The sequence below is a fragment of the Trachurus trachurus genome, assembly GCF_905171665.1.
Source record: "Trachurus trachurus genome assembly, chromosome: 4".
Lineage (NCBI taxonomy): Eukaryota > Metazoa > Chordata > Actinopteri > Carangiformes > Carangidae > Trachurus > Trachurus trachurus.
This window is the reverse complement of record NC_139898.1, coordinates 6,157,574-6,182,068: the sequence shown is the minus strand read 5'-3', so window position 1 is coordinate 6,182,068 and position 24,495 is coordinate 6,157,574. Positions and strand designations below refer to the sequence as shown.

Here is a 24,495-nt window from a genome sequence, read left to right as displayed (position 1 = left end):
TTTTTGCACATTGCCTTGTTGAAGGTTGATTTGTTTAATTGTTTATTGTGTCTATATCTTTTGTCTGTTGAGTTGTGTATTGTAGCGGGATTTATCATCTCGAAAACCGTGCTCCACCTTTAATGTAAGATGACCTGGTACCTTTTTATCACACACCATCTTAATGTTTAACATTTAGTAAATTTACATATAACACCAACAGCTCAGCATTTTAATCCTGAGGTTTTGTAGTTATCATATTCATCTTTTAACACTATTTCTATTTCCTCTTCCCTCTGAAATGGTTGATATGTATCTGAACACCATCATTTTTTTTGTCGAGTTCTTCTTTCATTTATTATTTGGTTCTAACCAGAAACCTACACTGCCCTTTTTTCATTCTTCACCTGTTTATGATGATTCTGATGATGATGCAGTAATGACACTAAACAAAACCTATCACGCATCTTGGTTTCTGATTCTGATTGGTTTCCGTTTCCTTTTTAACTTAACCTTTGCTGCAGTAGCTTTGGCCACGCTATTAAGTGTGAACGTATGAAGACGTATTTCTATCAGCCCATCTGAACAAAAGACGACAATTGGGCCTTTTCGTGCAGGGTCAAAGCCTTCTTGTTATCCATTACCAGACTGCACAGTCAGAGTGGATCAGCTCATTATTTATTTTGTTAGGTCTCAGTGACTAAAGCTGAGCTGAGCTTCTGACAGGGTCTGAGCTGCTGACTCACCACTGGGGGGTTTTGGTCTGGGGGGAACACTTTTCTTCGGTGGCAGAGCCGGTGTGTCACTCTTCCTGCTGAACGGGTCGTCCACAAATACTGACTGACAAGACAGAAAGAGAGAGAGAGACAGCGCTTCTATTACACTCTATTACACTCAGTTCTGAATGTTGTAGTTTGTCGACACTTAAAGGAGAATTCCTCGTGATTTTTGACCCCTAAATCGTTGTCCTGATGGTCACCCAGTGTTGGGGGGCAACACACAATGCTAACCTATGGAGGCAATTCTTTCAACCACAACAAACACTCAAATATCTATGGTACATGACTGGAATCCTTACGAGACACCACTGAACTCATATAGTGTACAGTATAAACAGTATAAACTTTGTGTTTTTGCATGTAAAGTAAGTAAATGTAACGTTTATACTGTTTATACTGTACACTATATGAGTTCAGTGGTGTGTCATAAGGATTCCAGTCATGTACTATAGATATTTGATTGTTTTTTGAGTGTTTGTTGTGGTTGAAAAAAATGCCCCCATAGGTTAGCGTTATCGCTATCCCTAGCGCCGTCTAGCCATGGTGTAACTCCGGTTTGCCTGCATCGATTTTAATTGTGTTTTTTGGAATTCTCCTTTAAAGCTGTTATAACCCATAAGTAAGAAGAGCAAAAATAACCTGCTGCCTGTCAGATATCGAGCCCATATCTAGCTGTACTGTTCAACCCCATATGAGCTGATTCTCCTCCATCACCATTTTTACAACCATCTATCTACCAGTTACTAACTTTCATAACTGGTAAATGGACCCTTATTGTAAAGTGTTTTTTTATTAATAAGTTTATATAAGGCTGCTTTTAGAGTTATTTCTTGCTAGTAACCAGTGATGGGAATAACAGCGTTTAAAATAACAGCGCTACTTTTTTCAGTAATGAGTAATCAAAAAAGTTACTGTTTCCCGTTACAACGCAGTTATGACAATACAATGCATTGTTACTCTGTTATTTGACCCAAGAAGTCCCATCAGAAAGTAATAAACCGTTTTAGTGTAGGACCTCATATGCACATTTTTTTCTGTTCATCAACTGGTGGGAAAGAGCTGTTTATCTGGAACTAACCAACGCAACCAACCTCAGTATTCCTCCACACAGGCAGGCTACACGACGCGCTGTATCACTCCACCTCTTCCACACGCCGCTGATCTAAACAGCTGATAGGTGGAGTGATACAGCGCGTCTCGGAGCCTGCCTGTGTGGAGGAATACTGAGTGCGTTGGTTAGTGCAGTAGTTAGATAAACGGGGGTTAGAGAGAGAAGACCAAGTCATTTGACATATTTGAGCATTTTATAAAAAATTAACGCAATAGTTACTTTCATTGTTATTAATTACTTTTATTATGTAGTAACTATCCGTTACTAACTCAGTTACTTTTTTGGGAAAATAACTAGTAACTATAACTAATTACTTTTTCATAGTAACGTGCCCAACACTGCTAGTAACTAATTCATAATTGAAGTGTTTTACACTTTACAACAGGGTCTCTTACCAGTTTTGCCTAGCAGTAGCTCATTTGTTAGATTAATGATCAGTAAGCAGTAACTTTATCTTGCCAAATAGTGAGCCTGTGTACTGTATCTGTCGGCCTGTTACCTTCTGGTAGTCTGGCAGCCAGCCGGCCCTGCCTTCAAACGGGTCTCTGGGCTTCGACATGTGGCTGAAGTCTGCGAATCCAGCCGAGCTGTTACTGCCGCTGCTGAACGAGCTGCTGCCGAAAGGGTCCAACGTGCCAAACAGGTCTGAGGATGAAACAAGCACAACCACATTTTATCCACAGACGCGTAAAGATCAATGGCCTTAACTGCTGGCTTAGTTTACAGCAGGAGTAGTTCTTGTATCATATGAATGTATTCCCTCTTAGATCAAGGATGGAACCAATGAGGTAGATTGTTGGTGGGCCAGGTACAAGGTACTGTAACTTTGTATACCTGTAGGTAGATTTGTTTTGCAGTAGGAGGACATAAACATTTAAAAAGACAGAACAAAGGACACTTAAAACAACACAGGACAGAGACATGGACCGAAATCAAGCTCACTGATCATGGTTCCAATTCAGAATTTAAATAAATGCCGTGAATAAAGTGAATAAACAATGAGGTAGACCTCAGTAAAAGAAGTAAAAAGTGCACTACAACTGATCTAAAAGACAGACAGCAGCAGGAATATTTCCCAGTATTCCAGCAGGAGACTTTACTGTACTGAACTGGTCAGCACAAACTGATAGTTCCCACAGTGACACAACAAAGACAGTTATTCACTTTGTGAAAGAACTCAATTGAATAGATGTATAGACAAACTTCAATGTGCATTAAAATGTTCATGTCATTCAAATAGATTTCAAATAAATCTGCATTTAACTTTTGTTTGAAATAAGAAAACGTCAATACAGTCTACAGTCTTACAGTCCTACAGTCTTCTACAAACAGACTGGAAGTTAATTTATGACCATCTAAGTCTGAGTGTCTTTCTCCTGGAAGCTTCAGCTGAAAATCGCTGAAACCCCTGAATGGAACATCTTTAAACCCTCTTTAGTAGAGGGCATTTATGAGGGGTCAGCTCTAAATGCAGGTGTCAACACACCCAGTCAGTGGTGGTCTGGACCACATGTGTCCACATTCTCTTCTCTGCCCCCCCTGCACTGCCCCCCCAGCCAAAGAAAAACATGATGGTCACAGTCACTGAAGATGTGCTTGGATAACAAACTCAGTCCTACCTGGTCCTCTGGGTTGGGGTTTGGGGTTACTTGAGGAGAACGGGTCACTGCTTGTGAAGGGGCCTGGTTGCTGCAAGAACCAAGGGAAGACATACCATGTTCATTTAATGATACAGTGACTCAAGTCAAAGTTAAACTCAGGCATTCTTGTTTTTTCTTACCATCAATATAAATTATTTTTTTCTGTAATTGCAAATCACAAATCCTACACTTTCTCACAGAAAGGAAAATCCAAACTGCAGTTGGATTAGTGCTTCAAGCCAAGAAAATCTATACATCATATCATAATCAATCATTATCTGGTATCTTGTTTGTTTCAGCCAGCAGGTAAACTCACTCTGACCTTCTCCCTACAATGGAAATGAAACATTATTCTAACGGTTCCACCCAACTCTGTTGTACAAGTTCCCACTAATGTGAGTCAACTGCAGGTTTCCTTTGTTTCACCTTCTGTTCAGGTTTGGAGACTGCTCTGGTCTCTATCATGTCCATCCAGTCAGGTGGTGAGCTTCTGATGTTGTGGCTGGTTATTCTGCTTTAGGCTGAAGCTCTGACCCACCAGCCTGTCCTCTGTCACTGCCCTTTTTCCTCACCCATACCACACCAGTATAAAGTCCTACCTTCCTGCACTACAGTCAGAATTATACTAATACTGATACTGCATCAGTCATCAACCTGTAGGATATTATTTGCATTAACTTAATTCTTAGTTAGTTGTGGTAACATATTTGTGGTTTTGATTGTAGAGGGGAGGCAGATGACCACCCACCCTGAGTCTGGTTCCTCTTGAGGTTTCTGCCTCTTTAAAGGAAGTTTTCCCTCGTCACTGTTTCCACGTGAGCTGCTCTTATTGGGATCTGTTGGGTTTCTGTAAATACTATTATAAAGAGAAGGTCTATACCCTCTCTATTTGCAAGGTGTGTTGAGATAACTTTGTTGTCAATTGGTGCTGTATAAATAAGATTTGACTTTGCTTGACCTGAGCTTTCAGACTTTATTTGCTTTCATTGCTGCAGGAAAACTGGAGATCTTTCAAACTGTTATTTTTCTAGTTCTTTGTGCCAATTTTTTAACCTTACATAATTCACCACAGAACTTCATATATTCATTAATTTTTTACTAAACATGAGCTGCTAAAGACTATGTGAGGCTCCTGGAGCTTTGTTCTCCAAATTATATACAGTACAATCACACTGTATTCAAAACAGTGTGGTGGCCCAGCATTAAGCAGTCATCTGAGTCACTCCTGAGATTTTATACAATTATATATGTTCTAGTCTTTCGTTAACAAGTACCTTGGAGGGTAATGTGGCACTTTTACTGAAGGGGTCTGGTGTAGAGAAGGGATCAATCTTTGTGGTCTTCTTGAAGAAATCTTCTGACGAAGCCTTGAATGGATCTGTCTCTTTGAATGGGTCTCCTCCAAAAGGATCTGCAGCAGAGAGGACGGACAGCAGCTTTAATGGTTGAGCTGTCAGATGGACAAGCCTCTGAAAGCTGCTGACAAACTCAGTTTCAAGAGTTGTGTCAGATGATGGAATGAATCAACTGAGTTTAAGTCCACCTAAAGAGGCATTTTAAAATGTGTAAAAATGCTCTGCTATGACTATTTTTTGATTAAAACTGTTTTCCCACAAAAAAGTTGTTTTAAGGCAGAAGTAAGCGATCCGGTCGTTTTGGCTAACTTCTTGTCAGCCGATGGAGTTAGCAGTCCCCGCCCTCGTCATGGATCTATTGGTCCTCGTCCCCACGTCACCACATTCACGCGCATCCCACACAGCAGAGCAGAGTGACTGACAGACCCGTGTTTCGGACCAAACACTCTATAAAAGTGATTGCTGTCGGAAGATATAACTATTTAAGACTTATATTAAAAGTAACATTGCAGAGTTTTTTCTTAAAATAATGTTTCCAGACTCAGTGCAATGGTAGAAAAATGGTTAATAGGATGAATGGTGCTGCCGCTGCAGCCTGAGCCGGGTCGCGTCGGCTGAAACTGCACTATGTAAGTGCCCCCGACCACCAGCCACACAGTCTCCTTGCAAACATGTGGGAAATACTGTCGTTTATTAATGGGAATAAACGCTGGATGCGCTCGCTGATAAGTTTCGTTTTCGTTAAGTTTCACTTTCCCCCCCAGACGATAGCGCTTCTCAAACAGATGGTGGAAGCACTGAGCTGAAACTCCGCAATGTTGCTTTAACACAAACATTCCACTTACTTCTGCTTTAAAAAAAAACAAAAAACAACGGGATTGGTTGCTAGGGATTCTGACGTATTAAACCTGACTGAGTGCTGAAAAACTGAATCCAACTTTTTCAGACTCTGGCTTTGAAATCTAAAATGCTCAGTTGTGGCTGCATTAGTGATTTTGCTGCTGAAATGTTTGGTTTAGGGGGTCTTTAAAGTCCCACTCCCGCGACCCTTTTTGGTCATTTTAAAACCAGCTCATTAGCAATGCACATTAGCAATGCACCTCTGGAGGGTGGGCGGAGACTGCGCTGCTCTGCACCCGCCCAGCCACCTCCTCGCACCCCACCCCCCGCTTGCTGACAGCTGGACATTGTACAATTACAGATTCAGCGTGTTTAGCATAAAACTCCACACTGGGATTCGATCCCAGACAGGAACATAGTCCTTGCTCACAGTGCAAGCTGCTCTACCAGGTGAGCAATACCCGTTATACCTTGACAGCTACACCGAGCTGTCAAGGCTTTCACCTCTGAGCCAGATGCAGAGCGGGGCGGGAGCTTGTAGCACTAGTGCCCTCCCCTGGAGCTGTGACACGTCAGCTCCAGTCTCCCTGAAACTGCCAGTTTGCGTCTGCCATTGGTTCACAGCAGTTTGAAGGCAGAAAAACTCAGAAATGCAATTTTGCACTTCCTTTTCTGCTGATATGTGCTCTAACACAAGAAAAATGCCACAGGAACATGTGAAAAGCTCAAAAAACACGATTTTCACGGGAGTGGGTCTTTAAGATAATTAGGTGACAGACATACACACTGGCTGCTGGTGTGAATGGCCTCGTCAAAAATACACAGAGCTATTTGCACTTTTGTTGTGAATTTCCCCTCTGGGATAAATGAAGTGTATATTTATCTACCTCCTGTGACTGTGTCAATGCCTTCATGAGAAAACTGCTACTTCTCAGTTAAATGGTGACAACACAACCATCCACCTCCTCACACTGCAGATGAGAACCTTATGACAGAAAGTAACATGTGGGAAACACTCTATGATGTGCAACTTTTTCTCTGACAAAAATGTAGGCAGTGGTTTTTATTATCCAACATTTTGCAAATTTTCACTTAATAAAACATACTTGACCAAACAGGTGGATTATTGCTTTTACTGAGTAACACAGACACACTATGGGAACATTAAAAAAAAGCAAAGACCAAACAAACACACAAACAAACAAACATGTGCTGAATGCTGTGGAATGGAGCCTGAGAAAGCCAGTGTGATCATAGTGTTTCTGGGTGTGATGGTTATTGCTGTGTAAAGATGATGATTTCCATCACTGATCTACATGTACTCCACAGAGAAGTGAAACTCCACAATATCACCAAAGAGGGAAGTGCGACAGAAGCCGCGGTTGCACACACTGCACTTCTGTACATGACATCAACAAAAGACGAGCCTGCCACCCGTACCACTGTGGACAGAGGTGGACATGGCCTCTGTCAACTCAGCCACACGTTTGTGAGGAGCGGTGCTGGAGCTCAGAGGGAGCTGCTCCACCACTCACATCCTCACACCAGTGGCTGACTCCACCCTGAACTCCCAGCTGATCAGAAGAGGGGTAAAGAAGAGGGGCGTGTGTGGAGCTGAGACTCTGGTGCTCAGATCAGGCAAAACTAACAAGGCAGATATGCATCTTAAAAAAACAGGAGCACAGACTTTCTCACCCTCTGTTTGTTTCGCAGGAAGGCAGATTATCTGTCTGATTTTCACATCAAAATCTTCCAAAAGACTCAGATTAGCTGGGGTGACAGCTAGCAGCTAGCCCAGCAGCAGAGAGGCAGGTGTGCAGAGCCTCTTGGGACTTACCCTCAGAGCTCTGAAAACCCTTACAAATGACAGGGTTCAGTTTTTAAAGGAGACGTATTATGCCACTTTTCCATAAAAATTAAAACAGTTCCCAGGTGTCTTAAAGACGTGTCTGTGACATGCTTTGGTCAAAATACCCCAAGGATCAAACATCACAGCTCTTTTCATCCTCTCAAAACAGCCTTGTTCGGGAGGGCTTGTCTCTTTAAATGCAAATGAAACACTACTTGCTACGACTACTATTATTCAAATTCAAAAACTGGTTACATAATTGGAAGACAACTGAGGGAACAGTGCGTAAAACCACATGGACTTCAACCTAGAGAGCCTGAAAATTACAGATTTTCTTTGTCAATTCTCACATTTTGGGGGCTGGAAGGCAAGACAAAACACCCAAAAGTGATATTTCCATAATATGTCCCCTTTAAAGGAGACATATTATGCCCCTTTTCCACAAATTAAAATAGTTCCCAGGTGTCTTAAAGACATGTCTGTGACATGCTTTGGTCAAAATACCCCAAGGATCAAACATCACAGCTCTTTTCATCATCTCAAAACAGCCCTGTTCAAAACGGCTGGTTTCAGTGCCTGTCCCTTTAAATGCAAATTAACCACTGCTCACCCGCCCCGCCCTTTCTACTGGTACCAGGTAGGAGTGGTAGGGGTACCACTACTTGCATTGGTATTATGCAAATTCGAAAACTAGTTACATCATTGGAAGACAACTGAGGGAACAGCTTGTAAAACCACATGAATTTCAATCTAGGGAGCCTGAAAATTACAGATTTTTTTTGTCAATTCTCACATTTTGGGGGCCAGAAGGCAAGACAAACACCTAGATATATGTTAAAGAGACTTCAAAAAGTGATACTTCCATAATATGTCCGCGTTAAGGCCCCTCCTCCCCCCAAATAAATACCTGTGGTTGCTGACGGCTGCTTTGCAAAAGGGTCATTTTGGAAAGGGTCACCTACAGGAAAGGAATAAAGCGAGACAGGGTAGAGGAGGAGGTAAGAAGAGGACAGGAGGAGGAAGACAGAGGATAGTCAGAGAGCTGCTGAAAACAACACATCTAGAGAAAAGAAAACTTGAGATAAAACAGTTAAACAGAAAGCTAAAAGAAGAGAAGAGATGAATACTGTGGACGATGAAGACGGGGAGGCAGAAGAACTGGTGGCAGAGGAGAGCAGCAGAATAGAGGAGAGTTCACAATGTCATGGGGAAAAGAGGCTGATCAACACTGATAAACTGAAGGTGGAAGACAACCTTTGAATGGGTCTGTGATGAAGGGGTCTTCAGAGTGGAAGGGGTCAGGGGGAAGCTCCTGAGGCTGGTTGTTGAACACCGATGGCTTCACTTTGAACGGGTCCTCCTGTGGTCAGAGGGAAAAGAAGGATAGAAACAGAGGGAGATTTTTAAAGTGGTTGTCCACCCACACACACACACACACCCACACCCACACCCACACCCACACACACACACACACACACACACACACACACACACACACACACACACACACACACCCACACACACACACACACACACACACACACACACACACACACACACACACACACACACACACACACACACACACACACACACACACACACACACACACACACACACACACACACACACACACACACACACACACACACACACACACACACACACACACACACACACACACACACACTTTGCTCTTCCTCACTTCATCTTGTCCAGGAGTCAGTTTCACAAAGACACACACACACAGAGCCATGTCAATAAAAGAAGTTCTGTGTGATAAAGTGACTAAGTATTGAAAACATGAAGAAAAGCAGGAGGTGCAGAAAGGAATTGAAACACAAGAAAGCAGCTGGAATCTGACTGTGTTTACAAAATCCTCCTGTCTATTATTGCCTATAAAAAGGTTTCTCATCACCAAGGTCATCACATCTATGAGTAAAGTCTGTAATAGCACTTAACTGTGCAATAATATCAGACAGAGTAACACTGATATAGGGAGAGGAATAATAACCGGGCTTTGACCAAAAGACATTTGGGAATGATGAGGAAAGATTCAGGACAAATCCTCTGCTCTTTCCCCAAAGTAAACAACAATTCCTGGTCAGCTATTTTCAAATGACCTATGAAAGGTGTACAACTGTGACATTATAACAGACCCATATATTGTCAGTCTAGGCAGGATTTTTAGATAACTCCTTTAAGAGTTAGCACCCGGAGAGGATCAGATCATCTTCAGTCTACAACCTTTGACAGAATGTGAAACACGTGTATAGAGATGTTAATACATGTATGTTTGTTTATCTACTGTTTATATGTATAAACACATACTGGTAAATGTAATACAGCCTACTACAAACTTCCACTTTGGACTGACATGTTTTGTGAAGTCAAGTTCATGTTTTGAATCCTCTGAGAGCACGGTTTCTCCTTTCCTTTTTCTTTCCTTTTCAGTCTTTATCTACATCTCTCTGTATGTTTTTCCACTTTGGTCCATAGTTTAGATATTTTGACAGACTGAGTTAAATATACAACAAAATGAATTTATCAATTTGCTTCAACAAAATCTAACTGCTGGTTGGCTGCTCCAGAGCTTTCCACCATCACAGTGTTGGAGCTCACAGGTGTGAGGGGTGGAGACACGGTGGTGAGCTGGTTTGAACTTCTATCCCACGCTCTCTCTTGTCGTTCTTGGCACAACTGCTGCCTTCCATGCATAAATCTATGAAGATCTTTTAGGAAAAACTGTCTGAGAATGTCTCCCTCCCTCCTCCCACCTTCAGTATGAAACACCTACTAAGCCTTTCAGGGAGGTTCAGTCTGAGCTTTGGCTCGGCCACTCTGCAACATTTACAGACTTTTCCTGAGGCCACTTCACGGTCATCGGGGCTGCTGGTCTTTTAGAAACACTCTCTTTTAAAGTGACTTTTAAAAAAAAAAAAAAACGTTATTTGGAACCACAGATAACTGGCTCAGCTTGGTTTTTGTCCTGACATGTATTTGATATGATCTGATTTGAGTTATTAACTGGTGCTAGCAGTGGGGCCAAGAAGACCTGCTGAAAAACTGCAGAATTGTACAGTTAAGTTTTAAAAAATTTACAAAATACATCAAAGACCAAGACGAAAAAAGCATTTCAAGTTTAAGCACCCGGACCTAACCACCAGACTGATTTAGATATAGCAGACAATACAAAAACAATGGAAGAATGTTTTGATAGTGTCATTGTGAAGCCTCACAGCCGTGTGCACAGTCGACTCTCTCAGCCTGTTTGTTTCAACCTTCAGTTCAGCAAACTTTAAATGTAGCGCCATTTGTGCGTCTCTCTCTACATGCACATGTTCTACATATATACATGTTATGTATAGATTGATGGATAATAATAAGTGTCAATTTTATCTATTTAAAATGAAATGTTTCATATGATGTTACATACCTGTTAAACCAGACTCATATAAGGTCAGTGTTGGGCATGTTACTTTTAAAAAAGTAATTAGTTATAGTTACAAGTTCCTTTCCCCTCACAAAAAAAGTTAGTAACTGAATTACTGCATTATAAAAGTAACTGACGTGACCCTGCGTCGTTGTGTATATAACATACACTTACAGGTGTATTATTTTGTCAAGCAATGGTGCATTTTATTGTATAACGCAGTTATAACAGAGGAAACAGTCACTTTTTTGAGTACTGGTTACTGAAGAAAGTACCGCAGTTATTTTATAACACTGTTATTCCCATCACTGGACCGTTTGTATGAAACATTGTTATAACTGCTGTGTGTCTTGAGGAATGGCTAGAAAGCGTTCTCTGACTCTGCCTTTGACGCTGACCACCAACATCTGGTCAGCTGATCCCTGAGTCCAGGTGAACGTTTTTTCCCCCTTTATTTTACCAAATATGAAGACAGGTGGAAAATTCATGCTGGCTCAACATTAATAACAGTAACAGGCCAGAATTAAATGTTGCAGAGCCTCTTTCAGTACTGTGGACAGCTCTACTCTAGATGTGCCAATGAGGTTAGGATGACAGAGGTTAGGTAGCTTTGTCACAACAAATATGGAGTGATTGATTGAATAACAAGCCTTCAGTTAATTTCTCTCCATATGAGTTAGATTTACACTCAGACACATACATGTGCTTTCCCTCATGGAGTCATGATGCTCTAAAAGACAATGTGACATTTGGAGGAGGTAAATGCTGCTGGAAGCAGTCAGGCATATGCAAAAGAATAAATATATATGTGTGGTATCCCTCCAAAGTGCAACAAATCAGTACTGACTACTCAAACACATTGATTACAAACACATTGTTATTTTTAGGGGTACAGTGTTATTTCTAGGCAAAAGGTTATACTGTATGAATATATGCCTACAAAAATTCCACTGCTGACAGCCAATACGGTTTCCTGTTATTTATATTTTGCAGTGGCTGCCTGCTGAGAGAGTGTTACATTCCAGCTCTGCAGTGGGCTTTTAATTAGAAGCGATGAATACAGGAAGTGGAGAGACATAGTGACACCCTGCTAGGGTGAAAGGGAGAGTGAGAGAAAGAAGAGAAAGAGAAGCTTGATTTAAACCTGATAAGGTGAGGGTAGATCGTGTTTATTTCCTGCTCGTTTTCACACTTACTGTCTGCATTCTTAGCGTGCACCATCCAGGTACAACAAAACCCTCAGACTCGTCTCGTGAGCCACCGAAATACAAATCTTCTCATCCTGGTCTATCTCTTTCTGGGTGTAGCGTAGTGCTGTGTGACAGTTCACCAAACAAAGCAGGTTAAAGCAGACGGAGGTCCTGACCTGCGCTGGTCTGACCATGGCCAGAAATCCTCCGTTCTCTCGGTCGCTGAAGCCCTCGCTCATGTCGGCCAGGTTGGTCATACTGCCTCCGTGGGTTCCGTTCAGGGTGCTGTTGTACTGCTCGATGCTTTTCGACACTTCCTGTTGGCTATCCTGGATCTGTGACAGTTTGCTTCGAGCCTGCGGGAGACACAGGCGCACAAACACACTTGAGTGACAGCGGCACGAGTGAAAGCTGAAGACCTGCTGGAGTTGGAACCATTGTAGCGAATCGATACAGTCACATGTCCCCGGTTACTGGCAATTAAACAGTATCTTTAAAAGTTCCTCTGCACCAGTCAAGTGAAGCTTTGTGAATACAGGCTCTTGTTACTCTGTATTACATACAGTTTTTTTTTTACCTTCCCAGTGCAGGAGGGATCTGCCCCCAGAAGTGTTTCTGCCGAACATTATGACATCACAGTTGACCTTTGACTGTTAAAATGTTATCACTCAATGATTATAGCCTGTTTAGGTTGCATTAAAATGAGTTAATTAATTCCTGAGTTGGGGCCAAAAACGCATTTTGTGAGGTCAGTGACTTTGACCTTCATTCTATATGTTTTCACCTAACTTGAAGTGATTCCCTCAAGGCGTCACTGAGATATTACCTTTAAGAGAATCAGAAACATGACCCCCTCCACAGCAACCAGAGAAGTGTGTTCTGTGGATTACCCAGGGTAATGAGGAAACATGGTCTGTGCAAAGAATGTTTGTCATTTTTATAAGGCTTTAACCTCTATGAGCACCACACGCTGTTTTTAGATCGGCGGGGCAGAGACGTGAGCTCTGCGCAGCGCACAATATTTTCTTCTTTCCCTCATCAAACCCATCAAATACACAATCCAACAACTCCAAAATGCTCTCGTCCACGAGTTGTTTCGAGACAGAGTTGTTTTCGAGGTAAATACGTAGCCGGAAACTACTTCCCTTGACACGGCTGCTGGGCAGAGTGACTTCAAAAGCAAAAGTAGTTCTGAGTATTTGCTTCATGTGTCGTAATGTTACATTATACGTTATTATTTCCCAACTTGTCCATGAGAGTGTTTTGGAGTTGTTGGATTGTGTATTTAGTTTGATGAGGAAAACGTGGAAATACCGTGTGCCTCCGTTGCTTTAGCTGAGCAGGTTGCGTCTCTGCCCCGCTGATCTAAAAACAGTTTGCACCGACAATTAAAGGTAACGAACCTAATCCTAAAACTATAGGGATTATGGCAATAGGCGAATTTGCCAAAATGTTGAACTATCCCTTTAAACCCTGCTCTGTTGTACTGGGTCGGAGGGTATTCAAAACATGCACAACCAATTCCTTACGTTAGAGAAGGTGATCATTACTTCTTTTTTTGTTATAGTTTGCAGGATGCTGAGCATTAATGGATTATACAACAGCAGTTTAGAAGCTGTTATCAGATGATTTGGCACTTCCCTTGGACCTGGTGACCTCTGATAGTTTATAAAGTTGAAACTGTTTTGATTCCAAGTTGTTGGACTTGACTTCACTTGAGGCATGTATAAGGTAGGCATAAATTCAGACCTGTGATGTATCTGATACATATATATATGCACTTGGGGGGTGACAAGTCCTCCCCATCACTTGACAATGTGAGTGTCTAAAGTTTTGACTGGTGCTGCGTGTGTGGTTTTAGAATATTAAAAAGGCATTAGTCATTAAAACCACTGCACTAAATTAAGATTAGACTGGATATACAAGAGGAAAGTATTAACTGCAGGGACTCCTCAACCGTGAGTGTGATCTTCTGGCTGCAGGAGGGAGTGGTGGAGTACTGACTGTGGTCACCGTGGAGAGAAGAAAGAGTCAACAGAAACAACATCATGCACCGACAACAAGTCCTGCACGTGTGTATACAAGGTGTGTAACTCTTGCTGCAGCGGGCTCTGTGGTGCGTGTGGCTCGGAGGGAACAGATGACACACCACAACAGCTGCAGCTTATAATGAAACACACAAACACACACACACACACACACACACACACACACACACACACACACACACACACACACACACACACACACACACACACACACACACACACACACACACACACACACACTACACTCACTGACACAATGCACCCTCCAGCCTGTAACCTGACACAAACATTAAAACCAGACATTAAAAACCATTTCAGCTTGTGATGGTCACACAACAAATCATATAGTAGTGTATAGTATATAATAGCAGTAGAGCACACAAAACAATATAGGTGCAGATTACATAGTGCAATGCCGCCCCCTGTTGGCCATATGGAGACATGCACCTACCTGGTTTATCTCATCCTGTGTGGCCTTCAAAGACTTGATGATGGTCTCCAGTTGGATCTTCCCAGCAGCCAGGCTCTGCTCCAGCTGGTTCTCCTCCTGCTGCAGCCGACCCAGGTCTGCCTTCGCCCGGCTCAGTTCTTCCTCCTGACTCTGTAAGTCTGACTCCTGAGAGTGGATCTGATTCTGGAGGGTCGAGATCTGAGGCAGAGGAAGGTGAAGCGATGAAGATCTAAATACTGGCCCATACTGAGGCCAAATGATGCCACCTCTTCCCCTCTACCCTATCTCAGCTACAATCTGGTAAATCAGGCTGAATCCAATTCTAAAACCTCCATAAACACTAACACACATTTAGTCCAGTCACGTTCCATTATTCCTCACCATCTGAGACTCCTCCTGGCACTTTATTCGAACTTCGTTGAGCATGTCTTCTAGTTTGTGTTTCTGCTGGTCCATCTCCTCCAGGCGTTCCTGGGCATCTTGTTTCTGGGCCTCCAGCTCTTGCAGGCTGGCTGTTTCTCTGTCCAGGTCATTTTGCATCTCCTGATGGAAAATGAATTTAAACAAAGCAATGGGTCAAAAGGTGCATCTTTGGACTGCCTATGTTCAGATCCCGAGTTTATGACCTATACTTATAGACACACAGAAGAGACTGGCTATCTTTCTTTGTTTAAAAAGTTTTGCCTTTGTTCTGGGATCTACAATTGTTTAGAAATTATTATGAATTGTAGAAAAACTGCCTTTTATTAGAGGCAGGTAATTATCTCTCTCTGTCTAACCTCCTCTGTTTGAAATGTAGAGTTGGTCATAGTTGTCAGAACAAAGCTTAGTTCTCAGCAACTTCCCTGTGTCTCTCCTGCTCTCGTTGCTCAGCCTCAGCCTTATGTTCAGATCTGCCTCCTTCAGGAACGATGACACATATCATGAGAGTAGCTTGTTTGTTGACCATTCTTCAAATATACGACAGTAAAAAGGAAACGTTTACATTTTTTTCAGACAAGATGATAGTCTCATGAACTATTCTATTTTTTTGACTATGAGAATATCCGAAAATCATTTCTCATCCCTTGTAACGGAGGTGAGGCTCAGTGTACTGGAAGTGCTCCTCCACTTCTCTGCAGTAACTGAGCCAGGGAGGCTCAATAGACTGCAGCTTGACACTGCTGACTGGTGATAGAAACATCTTCAGTCAATCAATCAGTCAGTCAGTGACAGCGATTATAGGACTGATCCTGCTGTTGTGGTTCAGCTAACAACAGACAAATGCCACTCAACTGTCAGGTCCCATAGATAAGTGTTCATATAAAAAGTAAATTAGGTAAAACTACATGAACATTGTAGGCACAGGCCCTGCATATAAACATGTGTTTGTAGAATATAGAGGGACAGGTGGGTTTACCCATGCTGCCTTGCGCGCACATTTATTCACTCTGCAAGTCAGCCTGGAAACCATGGACTGAATTTTTTCCTGAACGAGGGAGCCAATCACATAACTGGGGAGGGGGCAGCAAGACGATGACGACACACCGAACGGACTTTGTTGATAGCTTGTCGATGCTACATGGCTGCAGACGCTTTACCTTTCCATGCAGCGTTAGAGAGTGTTTAAAGTAGTTTAGACCGCATGTTTATTTTGAAAAAAGAGCAACGTTTAGCGTTTTTTTCCTCATCTGATTTCTGTCGCTCTACATACTGTACGTCATTGGGTATGATTGATACGATTGGCTAAGTAGCGTAGCGCCCAATAAACAGCTCTGGGCTTTCATAAACCACGCCTCAAATACGAAAAAATGAACGGGTGGTTCCCAGACCGAATCTCAATCTACATTGAGATGAGGTCTGGTGTTAGCCAGGCTGATAGTCCAGTGTAATGGTTCACTTGGAGATCGAACAGTTTACATGCTGAAGCTGCCTGAACGATGAACAAGTTGCTCTCACCTGAACCTCTGCACTCTTATATCTGATGGCCTCCTCTGTCTCCCTGATGTCCTGCTCAAGAGTGTACTTCTCCCTGAGACACACGCACATAAACATAAGCACACAAACACACACACACACACAAGAAGAATTATGAACAGAAATCATATACCTGCCACCCCCCTGCTGTAAACACACATCGGCAAGTCACAAAATACTGGACTGGGATGCTATCAAATCCTCAATGTGACGAAGTGAAAGAAGCTTAAAAAAAACTGTCAGTCTGTGTGAGGGAAAGAAGTGTGCCTTTCCAATTACTTCAATTCATCATGTGAGTGAATAATTGATTAATTATGAAAATAATGAATCCCATCAATCAAGTTTCTTTAACTGTGACACCCTCTCAGGTTTGGAGAGAGGATTTTTTGCTTCCCCCAACCAGTCAAGTTGCAGGAACTACTGTATGGTCACAGTCATTAATCATTGTGTGCCTTCCTATTATTTAATTACTTTAAAATGTATTATCTGAATGAATGAATAATTAATTACTGAACAGATAGATCATTAAAGCGCACATCTAAAAAGTGCTTTGACTTTTCCAGTACTGTAAATATTTAAGAAGTTGCCCAGCCACAGAACTGTATCAAAACCCACAGGCTCCACTCAGCAGGAGGTCTGGTGGGCTCAGACCACTAAATACCACGTGTACTTCCTGATTAATTACACAGTGAGGTGTATGGCAGTAACAGAGGGGTGTATTTAAGGAGACTTGCAGCAGATACAATGACACGGCAGTGAATTTCTCCCACACTGAAACATGTTGGTGGGAGTATTGGGCGGCCATTTTCCTCTGACATCACACTAAAGGGTGAGCAGCCTTCGACCAAACTGAATAATGAGCAGATGAGGAAAAGGAGCCGGCGACTGGACTGAATCTTACATGCATGATGTTAAAGGTAAGATCAGATCTCATTGGAAGTTAATGCAATGAGAGACAATGTGAATGTTGCAATGAATTGGCATCAGTATGTGTGTCACTGCTAACTTGACCTTTATTCCTTTATCTTTAACCTTTTACTATATTTATTTTTGTTCAAGTATAGGAACATCTTGCCCAACCCCTTTCCAATTTTTAAAAAAAATGTTTGTTTTTTTGCTGTTTTATGCTGTTCTTTTTAAATGTTTTGTCTTTATGTAAATCACATTGAGTTGCCTTGGTATGAAATGCGCTATAGCCTATAAATAAAGATGCCTTGCCTAGATAGAAGAAAGATACCATACCAGATCTATGTTTTGACCTTGATAAGCAGTTTGGCTTTTGTTTTTTTTGGCACCACTGAAATGTAAATACAGTAGTTCAGACCTAACACATGAATAGGATTAAAGAGTAGACAGGTACAAGCTCAATCAAGCTTCCGCCTACTCCTTTTTTAGCATATGCCATTTAAAGACTCATAAACTGATTTTCACTATATGTGCATATGACCAAAATAAACTACTACAGTATTAGCACTTCAATCAGAAACCATTTAGATAGATCCACCCTTTCTGGGTGGAGTTTGCATGTTCTCCCAGTAGCTGTGTGGGCTCTTACTGGGTACTCCAGCTTCCTCCCACCATCCAAACACATGCACACCAGGTGGACTGGCAATTCTAAATTGCCCGTCGGTGTGAATATGAATTGTGTGCGACAGTGCGAGTAGTAGTTTGTCTTTATATGTCTGCCTTGTTTTAGACCGGCAACCAGTGCAGAGTGTACCTGGAGCCAATCCCAGCTGACACAGGTTTCGCTCTATGTCAGCTGGGATTGGCTCCAGTTCTACCAAACACTGCATGGATAGGCAGTGTCGCTGATGACACCTCAGAACTCTCTCAGTTGATGTTAAAGATATGTTGTTGTTCCATTTCTCTTCTTGTTTCGTCAAAGAGATTTTATTCTTTAACTCTAACTGTTTCATTTCTTCAGATTGATAAAGCTGGAAAAGCACCTGACTGGTTAGAAATTAGACAATGATTCCCTACATTTACACTTTAATTCACTGACAGAATTTGAGCTTCCCACCCTGAGTGTGATGTCAGTGTAACATGGCTGCTATACATACATATATACAAGTACATATAGTATGTACAGCCCTGCTGGCTCACTGTGTGTGTGTCACAGTAGATTTGACAGAATGCCAGTTCAGAGACATTCAGTGGTTTGTGTTTTTACCTTAGAATATTCCACTGGGTAAAGGCAAGTGTGCTGAGGCAGCATGGAGAGTAAGTGGTGAACAAACAAAAGATTGATAAAATACACACATCAAAGGAAGAGTGGATGTTTGGCTGGGTGGACAGAGAGATGGATGGATAGCAGGAGGAGGAAAGCAGCAGGATGACACAAATCCAAGAGGAGTAATTAAGCTCATCCACATCTGTTTGCATTATTCCTTTTCAAGTGTGCATTTTATCACCAGCAATAGACCATAGGTAGACTGTTGTGTCTATGCAGAGCTGGGGGGTTGGCTGGCAGCTGAAGGAGCCTCTGCCACTGTTCACTCTCACTACATGTCAGCATCTCTTTGTAAAGCCATGCACTGATCCATCAGTGTAACAAGCACCGACAGTCTGGCTCACTGCCCTTACAATGCGCAGGTGAACTACTGACACACTGGGACAGGTGTGAGGGTTTCCTGTGGATTGTACTCATACATGACCCATTCAAGCCCAGAAGCTTTGCAGGTTTGATTTCTACATAACGACTAAGGACTAAGGCAACTATTAAAGCATTTAGATCAAGATGTCAAAACAGTTAAAGCTACAGTTGGCAACAATTATTCAGTCATATTTGCTGGAACTGTCACTATATTCTGATAGTAGTACATGAAAGAATGAAAAATACAAAATTTCTGATGCCACCGTCGACTGCCTACACAGTGAAAACCAGTAAGAAGAAGAATGTTGTTGTTACAGTTGGCTAACGTCGCCCATGCTTAGAGAGATGTGAGATGGTTTTGGAGTCCCCGGCCCCGCCTGCTCCCTAGCTTGTGTGCCTGCGCAGAGGTTTGGGGAGGGACCTGAACGCTGCATCATTTTGAAATTTCAACTAACCAACTGCAGCTTTAAGCCACTGTGCTTAAAACCTCAATAAAAAACATTAACAGAAAATAAGATGATGGGTGGTGTCAAAGCAATTTGAGAATTATGAGTGTTGTGATTTTCAAGGAACAAATATTCAAAGCCTTGTAATTTTGCTAACTAAGTGTGACTTCATTAAGAATAAGGTTAGCAAGGGCAAATGATCATTTGAGAGAGTTTGAGAATTTAAAATCTAAAAAAAAAAAAAAAACAGAAATGAGTGTGCACTATTAGCCTATCCTGAAGGAAGACGTGAAGTCTTGCATGAAAGCGTTCCTTAGGAGAGGCGGCTGTTGTCAACCTTTAATGCTGGTCATGATTGTTCAGGAGTGAAAACGGTGCTGTGATAGTTCTATACTAGACTTTTTCATCCTGTTATCGTGTTTAAAAAATGCAGGTGCATTTTTGTTGATCTAATCTTAGTTGTTCATGTTTCTGTCTGTTTTGGTTCTTCTGACACAGCTACAAAGAGAGAATAACAATAAATCAGGATCATATGATTGGGGACATGATGTGGTTTGTGTGTCCTATCAGAGAAGAGAGTGAGAAAAGCCTGGATGCAGGTGATGACAAAGGATTTGTGATGGAGCTAATGTTAGATGTGACATATGAAGAGTTTTGACACATCAGCAGGTACATTCATCTCAGAATGAAAAGTAACTAACAGTGAAACAAGAGTTAAACTCCAGGTTGCATCTTAGCATTCATTTGCAATGCAGCTTTTAAAGGACAATTCCAGGCAAATTCAACCTGGGGCTCTGGTTCCCTAATATTTTCGGTCTAAAAGAATGAATCTGAAAATTTTCTTTTTAATGTCTCCTGTTCTGCAGTAGTTCTGTCTGTCCCCGCATCGCCACAGCAGTGTATAATGGGAGCAGACCGATCTTACTCTGTTTAGGCCGTTTACATCCCACATAACTGCAACTTTTCTTCACAGACAGCGTCAGATGGTTATTCAAACATACACCGAGGGCTTTAAATTGCTATATTAAAAGGACGTGTTTGCAAATGAACAATCAATAATTGTGATGTACTGAATTAATATGCTTACTAAATATAATATCTGTGTAATATTTGTGCATTTTAAACTCCTATCTCTACTCCTATTTACCACCTGATATTTTGATATCTACAGTATTTTGGTGCCATCAATGGTGAGAGAGAGAGAGGGTGCCTGTATGAAAAGAGGAGTGTATGTTCTTGTGTGTTATAGACCAAATCATTCCAACAAAAGACGAATTAAATGAACGCAGCAGCGTTTTATCTTGTTTCCTTGAGCTAATGTCATCATAACCAGCCGTCAATATCGACTCACTGTGCATTCTCACCAGCGTTCATCTCCATTAGCAAACACATTAAATTAACATGTTTATGCTACGTTACGTTGCCTTACATTGTGTAGGAACTGCTCAGTGGACTTGACTGGACGCTTTCAGTTTCACTGCTGCATCAGGACGCGCTGTTACAGTATGAAACTGGAGCTACAGTGAACGCAGCCTGGAGTCAGTGGTCCCACACCTTTAATCTGCTCCCTCTCTCTGTATTTTCTTTTCCCAGATCGCTCCACAGAACTCTGACGACGCTGTGTGTCAGTCATAAAACGTATATTGCAAGTGTAATTAATTAAACAAGGCCTCGATTCAGGAAAAATTGATCAAATTACTTGAGTAATCGTTTCAGCTTTAGTTAGCCGTCAACTTCACTCTCACACGAGACTTTGCGAGTTTGCGTGAGACTTCAGGAGACTTTGCTCCGTTTACAAACATGTGGGCTTTCTTGAAGTAAACAAACCCCTGGGTGTGTGCTTGAAGCCATCTGATGCTGTCTGTGGAAATAATTGCAGTTTTGTGGGATGTAAACAGCCTAAACAACGTAAGATCGGTCGGCTCCCATTCTTCGCTGCCATGGCGATGCAGGGACAGACAGAACTACTGCGTAACAGGAGACATTAAAACTTTTTTTTTTGTTTAGACCTAAAATATTAGGAAACCATAGCCCCAGATTGATTTGCCAGGAATAGTCCTTTAAGTGCTGTTACTGTAAAAGTGCTCACACTCCCACTGATGCCACGTCATGTCATTTGTTACCTCTGCAACTGGGTTATTTCCTGACTGATGTCGTCCAGCTCCTTGATGCCGGTGAACTCCCCCGACCCCACTGAACTAGAGCTGTCCTGTAGAGAGAGAGGAGAGGAGGAGGGGAGAGAGACCAGAAGACAAGAGGTTGGCAAAGTAAATCAGATTTGTTGGAAAATGGGATGGGGGGGGGGGGGGGGGGGGGGGGTTGATGAAATGGCACCAACTGAGCCATGGCAGACCAGGCCACAGGAAGGAGAGCAAGGTAAAGAGAGGACAGGAGAGAAAGCAGCATCAATAAGAGGAGCACCACAGAGGTGGAGTCAAGAGGTGGGGGCTGGGCCAATCACCAACATGTGGGGGGAGTGTCACCACCTCTGCCATGGGGAGGAAGATTCAGGATTTACTATTTTATGATGAACTTTGGACTTTAACAACACTTTTCTGAAGGGTGCTCCAGCAAATCTCCAGGATTATTTACACTAATAGAAAAGAACGGAGGACACAGCCCATAAAAGCTAAAAAAAAAAAAGGAGTATTGTCACTGGAACTGCACAGGAAGCTCTTGATTTGATTGACGGTTTTCTTTTACAACAGTGGCTAGCACGGACTGCACCTGCTTTACTCTCATCTTTGAAGGATGACTAGAAATACATAGAATCTCGAATCTTCCCTTGATCAGCAGAGAGTTGATGGGGTGAAACTTGTCACTGCACTGGAGTAGAGAGAAACATTGTGCAAAATGCTTTCCAGTAATCAGCCTGAACAACCGGCCACTGAAAGCATTTAGGTGGGTACAGCGTCGGTCCATGTTACCTACCCACAGCTTGAACATTATAGCCTGAGAGAGGAGGGAGAGGGGAGAGGTAGAAACATCAGCAGCACACGAAGAACACCCAAGTGCAACAGACTCAGTGAGAATGGTTTCATTGCTTCACCTCTCCTCTAATAAGCCACTTTGGTGTCACAGTGTGAGGTTTAGGGCTGCACAATATATTGTTTGAGCATCGTCATCGCAATGTGCATTTTGCTTAAGAAAAACACCTCTGAACCAGCTCCATGCTCCGCTTTGAGTTCTCAACAGTTGTAATCGTGATTTCGAACTTCTAGAAACGTATATAATCTATATAATGGAGGAAAAACGACATTTTGTCACTTCCCTAAACTTGGATTTTATTCTGAAAGACGTTCACGATTCCACCCCCGAAGCCTGCTCCGCAATCATGTGATCAATTATTGATCCAAGGTGGTGAACGCTGGAATTTAAAAATCAGCGCCACTGAAGATGGCAGAGGGAGAGCAGCACTGTTTGGTCCATCCGTCTGCAGCTTCGCCCTCGGTGCTTCAGGTGGAGGACTCCAACTGTTTGGGACGAGCTGGACCAACAGGTCCACTCGGACCGCGGCCACTCAGACCAACATGTTAACTGTTAACGGGCAGGAAATCAGGAAGTGCAGTGGACAGGGCTGAACTGGGAGGAGGACTGACTGAGTGTGTGTGTGTGTGTGTGTGAGAGGAGCAAGGGGGAGCGCCGCCCGTCGCAGAGGAGAGGAGAAATGCATTGTAATGAATGTAATGAAACAATAGCAACACATTAGGCGTATGTTATAGGTCCTTTCCATGAAAATATTCATTTTTTGTTACAATTGGTTGGAGGTCCTCTTGGGGGGGCACACTCCCAAATACACTTTTGTTGAAACACCGTATTTCTTAATATAATATTAAGCCCTAGTGAGGTTTTTTCTCCACCAAAGACAGTGGCAGGAAAACATTTGGAAAGCAGCTTCTCAGCACTGACCGGACATTAAGTGTGACCTCATCTTCTTCCGCACCACCAGTACACACATATTTAATATCCCATCCATCCCTAATTGTCCGTTATTCACTTAACAGTCCTCACACAGACATTAGACACAGACATCAGAGCGGAAATCAGATGAAGATGAACTCTACATTATCTAATTCTATGATCGATTGAAGAGATAGTTCAACATTTTGGCAAATTGGCCCATTGCCATAATCCCTGGACAAGTGATAATAACGGAACGTTAAGAGATGGAGTTGTTTTCGAGGTAAATTTATGCAAAACCGCTGATGGACGTTGCAGTTTCTGCATTTGCCTCGAAAACAACTCTGTCTTGTCCACGAGAGCATTTTGGAGTTGTTGGATTGTGTATTTGATGAGTTTGATGAGGGAAACCAAAAAATCCCATTAGCCTCCGTAGCATAGCTCTGAGCAGCTTGCCGCTCTGCTCCGCCATTCCAAAAATAGCTTGCACCAACAATTAAAGGTAACGAACCTACTGTTAACTGTGCGTTCACACCAAAAGCGATAAAAACGCCTGTGGTCGCCCATATCGCACCGCTTGCCAGCTCTAGCAGGCCCTTCCACCAAGTGACCAAAGGGGCGGGACTTTCAAGCTGCGTTGCAGATCTGTCCATTCAGGCTCTCTCAATTTCTCCCGCTGTGAGAATCCCAGTCCGCAATTGGCTGTCACCGCGCCACTGCTCATTTGCAGAAAGTTGAACCTCTCTCAACTTTCGTCGCTCAAGTCACATCACTCACGCCGCCGGTCACTCCAGTCGCCAGCGTACACTGAAAATGAATGGCAGCTGGTCGCAAGTCGCTTTTGGTGTGAACGTACAGTATTAGGGATTATGGCAATGGGACAATTTGCCAAAATGTTGAACTATCCCTTTAAATGAGTGAT

At 42.4% G+C, this 24,495-nt stretch overlaps 1 protein-coding gene across 1 annotated transcript in view; it reads right to left on the bottom strand.

The window, feature by feature from the left end:
• eps15l1a (epidermal growth factor receptor pathway substrate 15-like 1a) overlaps positions 1 to 24,495 on the bottom strand; it is a 49,823-nt gene that overhangs the window by 11,027 nt on the left and 14,301 nt on the right. Inside the window, exons 13-23 of the mRNA XM_083970683.1 lie at positions 21,797 to 21,882; positions 16,614 to 16,686; positions 15,057 to 15,218; positions 14,676 to 14,873; positions 12,353 to 12,532; positions 8,808 to 8,913; positions 8,461 to 8,511; positions 4,784 to 4,920; positions 3,489 to 3,558; positions 2,369 to 2,514; positions 726 to 819 (exon numbers count right to left, since the gene is read on the bottom strand). Coding sequence (XP_083826809.1) covers positions 726 to 819; positions 2,369 to 2,514; positions 3,489 to 3,558; positions 4,784 to 4,920; positions 8,461 to 8,511; positions 8,808 to 8,913; positions 12,353 to 12,532; positions 14,676 to 14,873; positions 15,057 to 15,218; positions 16,614 to 16,686; positions 21,797 to 21,882 — 1,303 coding nt within the window. The remainder of the gene's footprint in view (positions 1 to 725; positions 820 to 2,368; positions 2,515 to 3,488; positions 3,559 to 4,783; positions 4,921 to 8,460; positions 8,512 to 8,807; positions 8,914 to 12,352; positions 12,533 to 14,675; positions 14,874 to 15,056; positions 15,219 to 16,613; positions 16,687 to 21,796; positions 21,883 to 24,495) is intronic.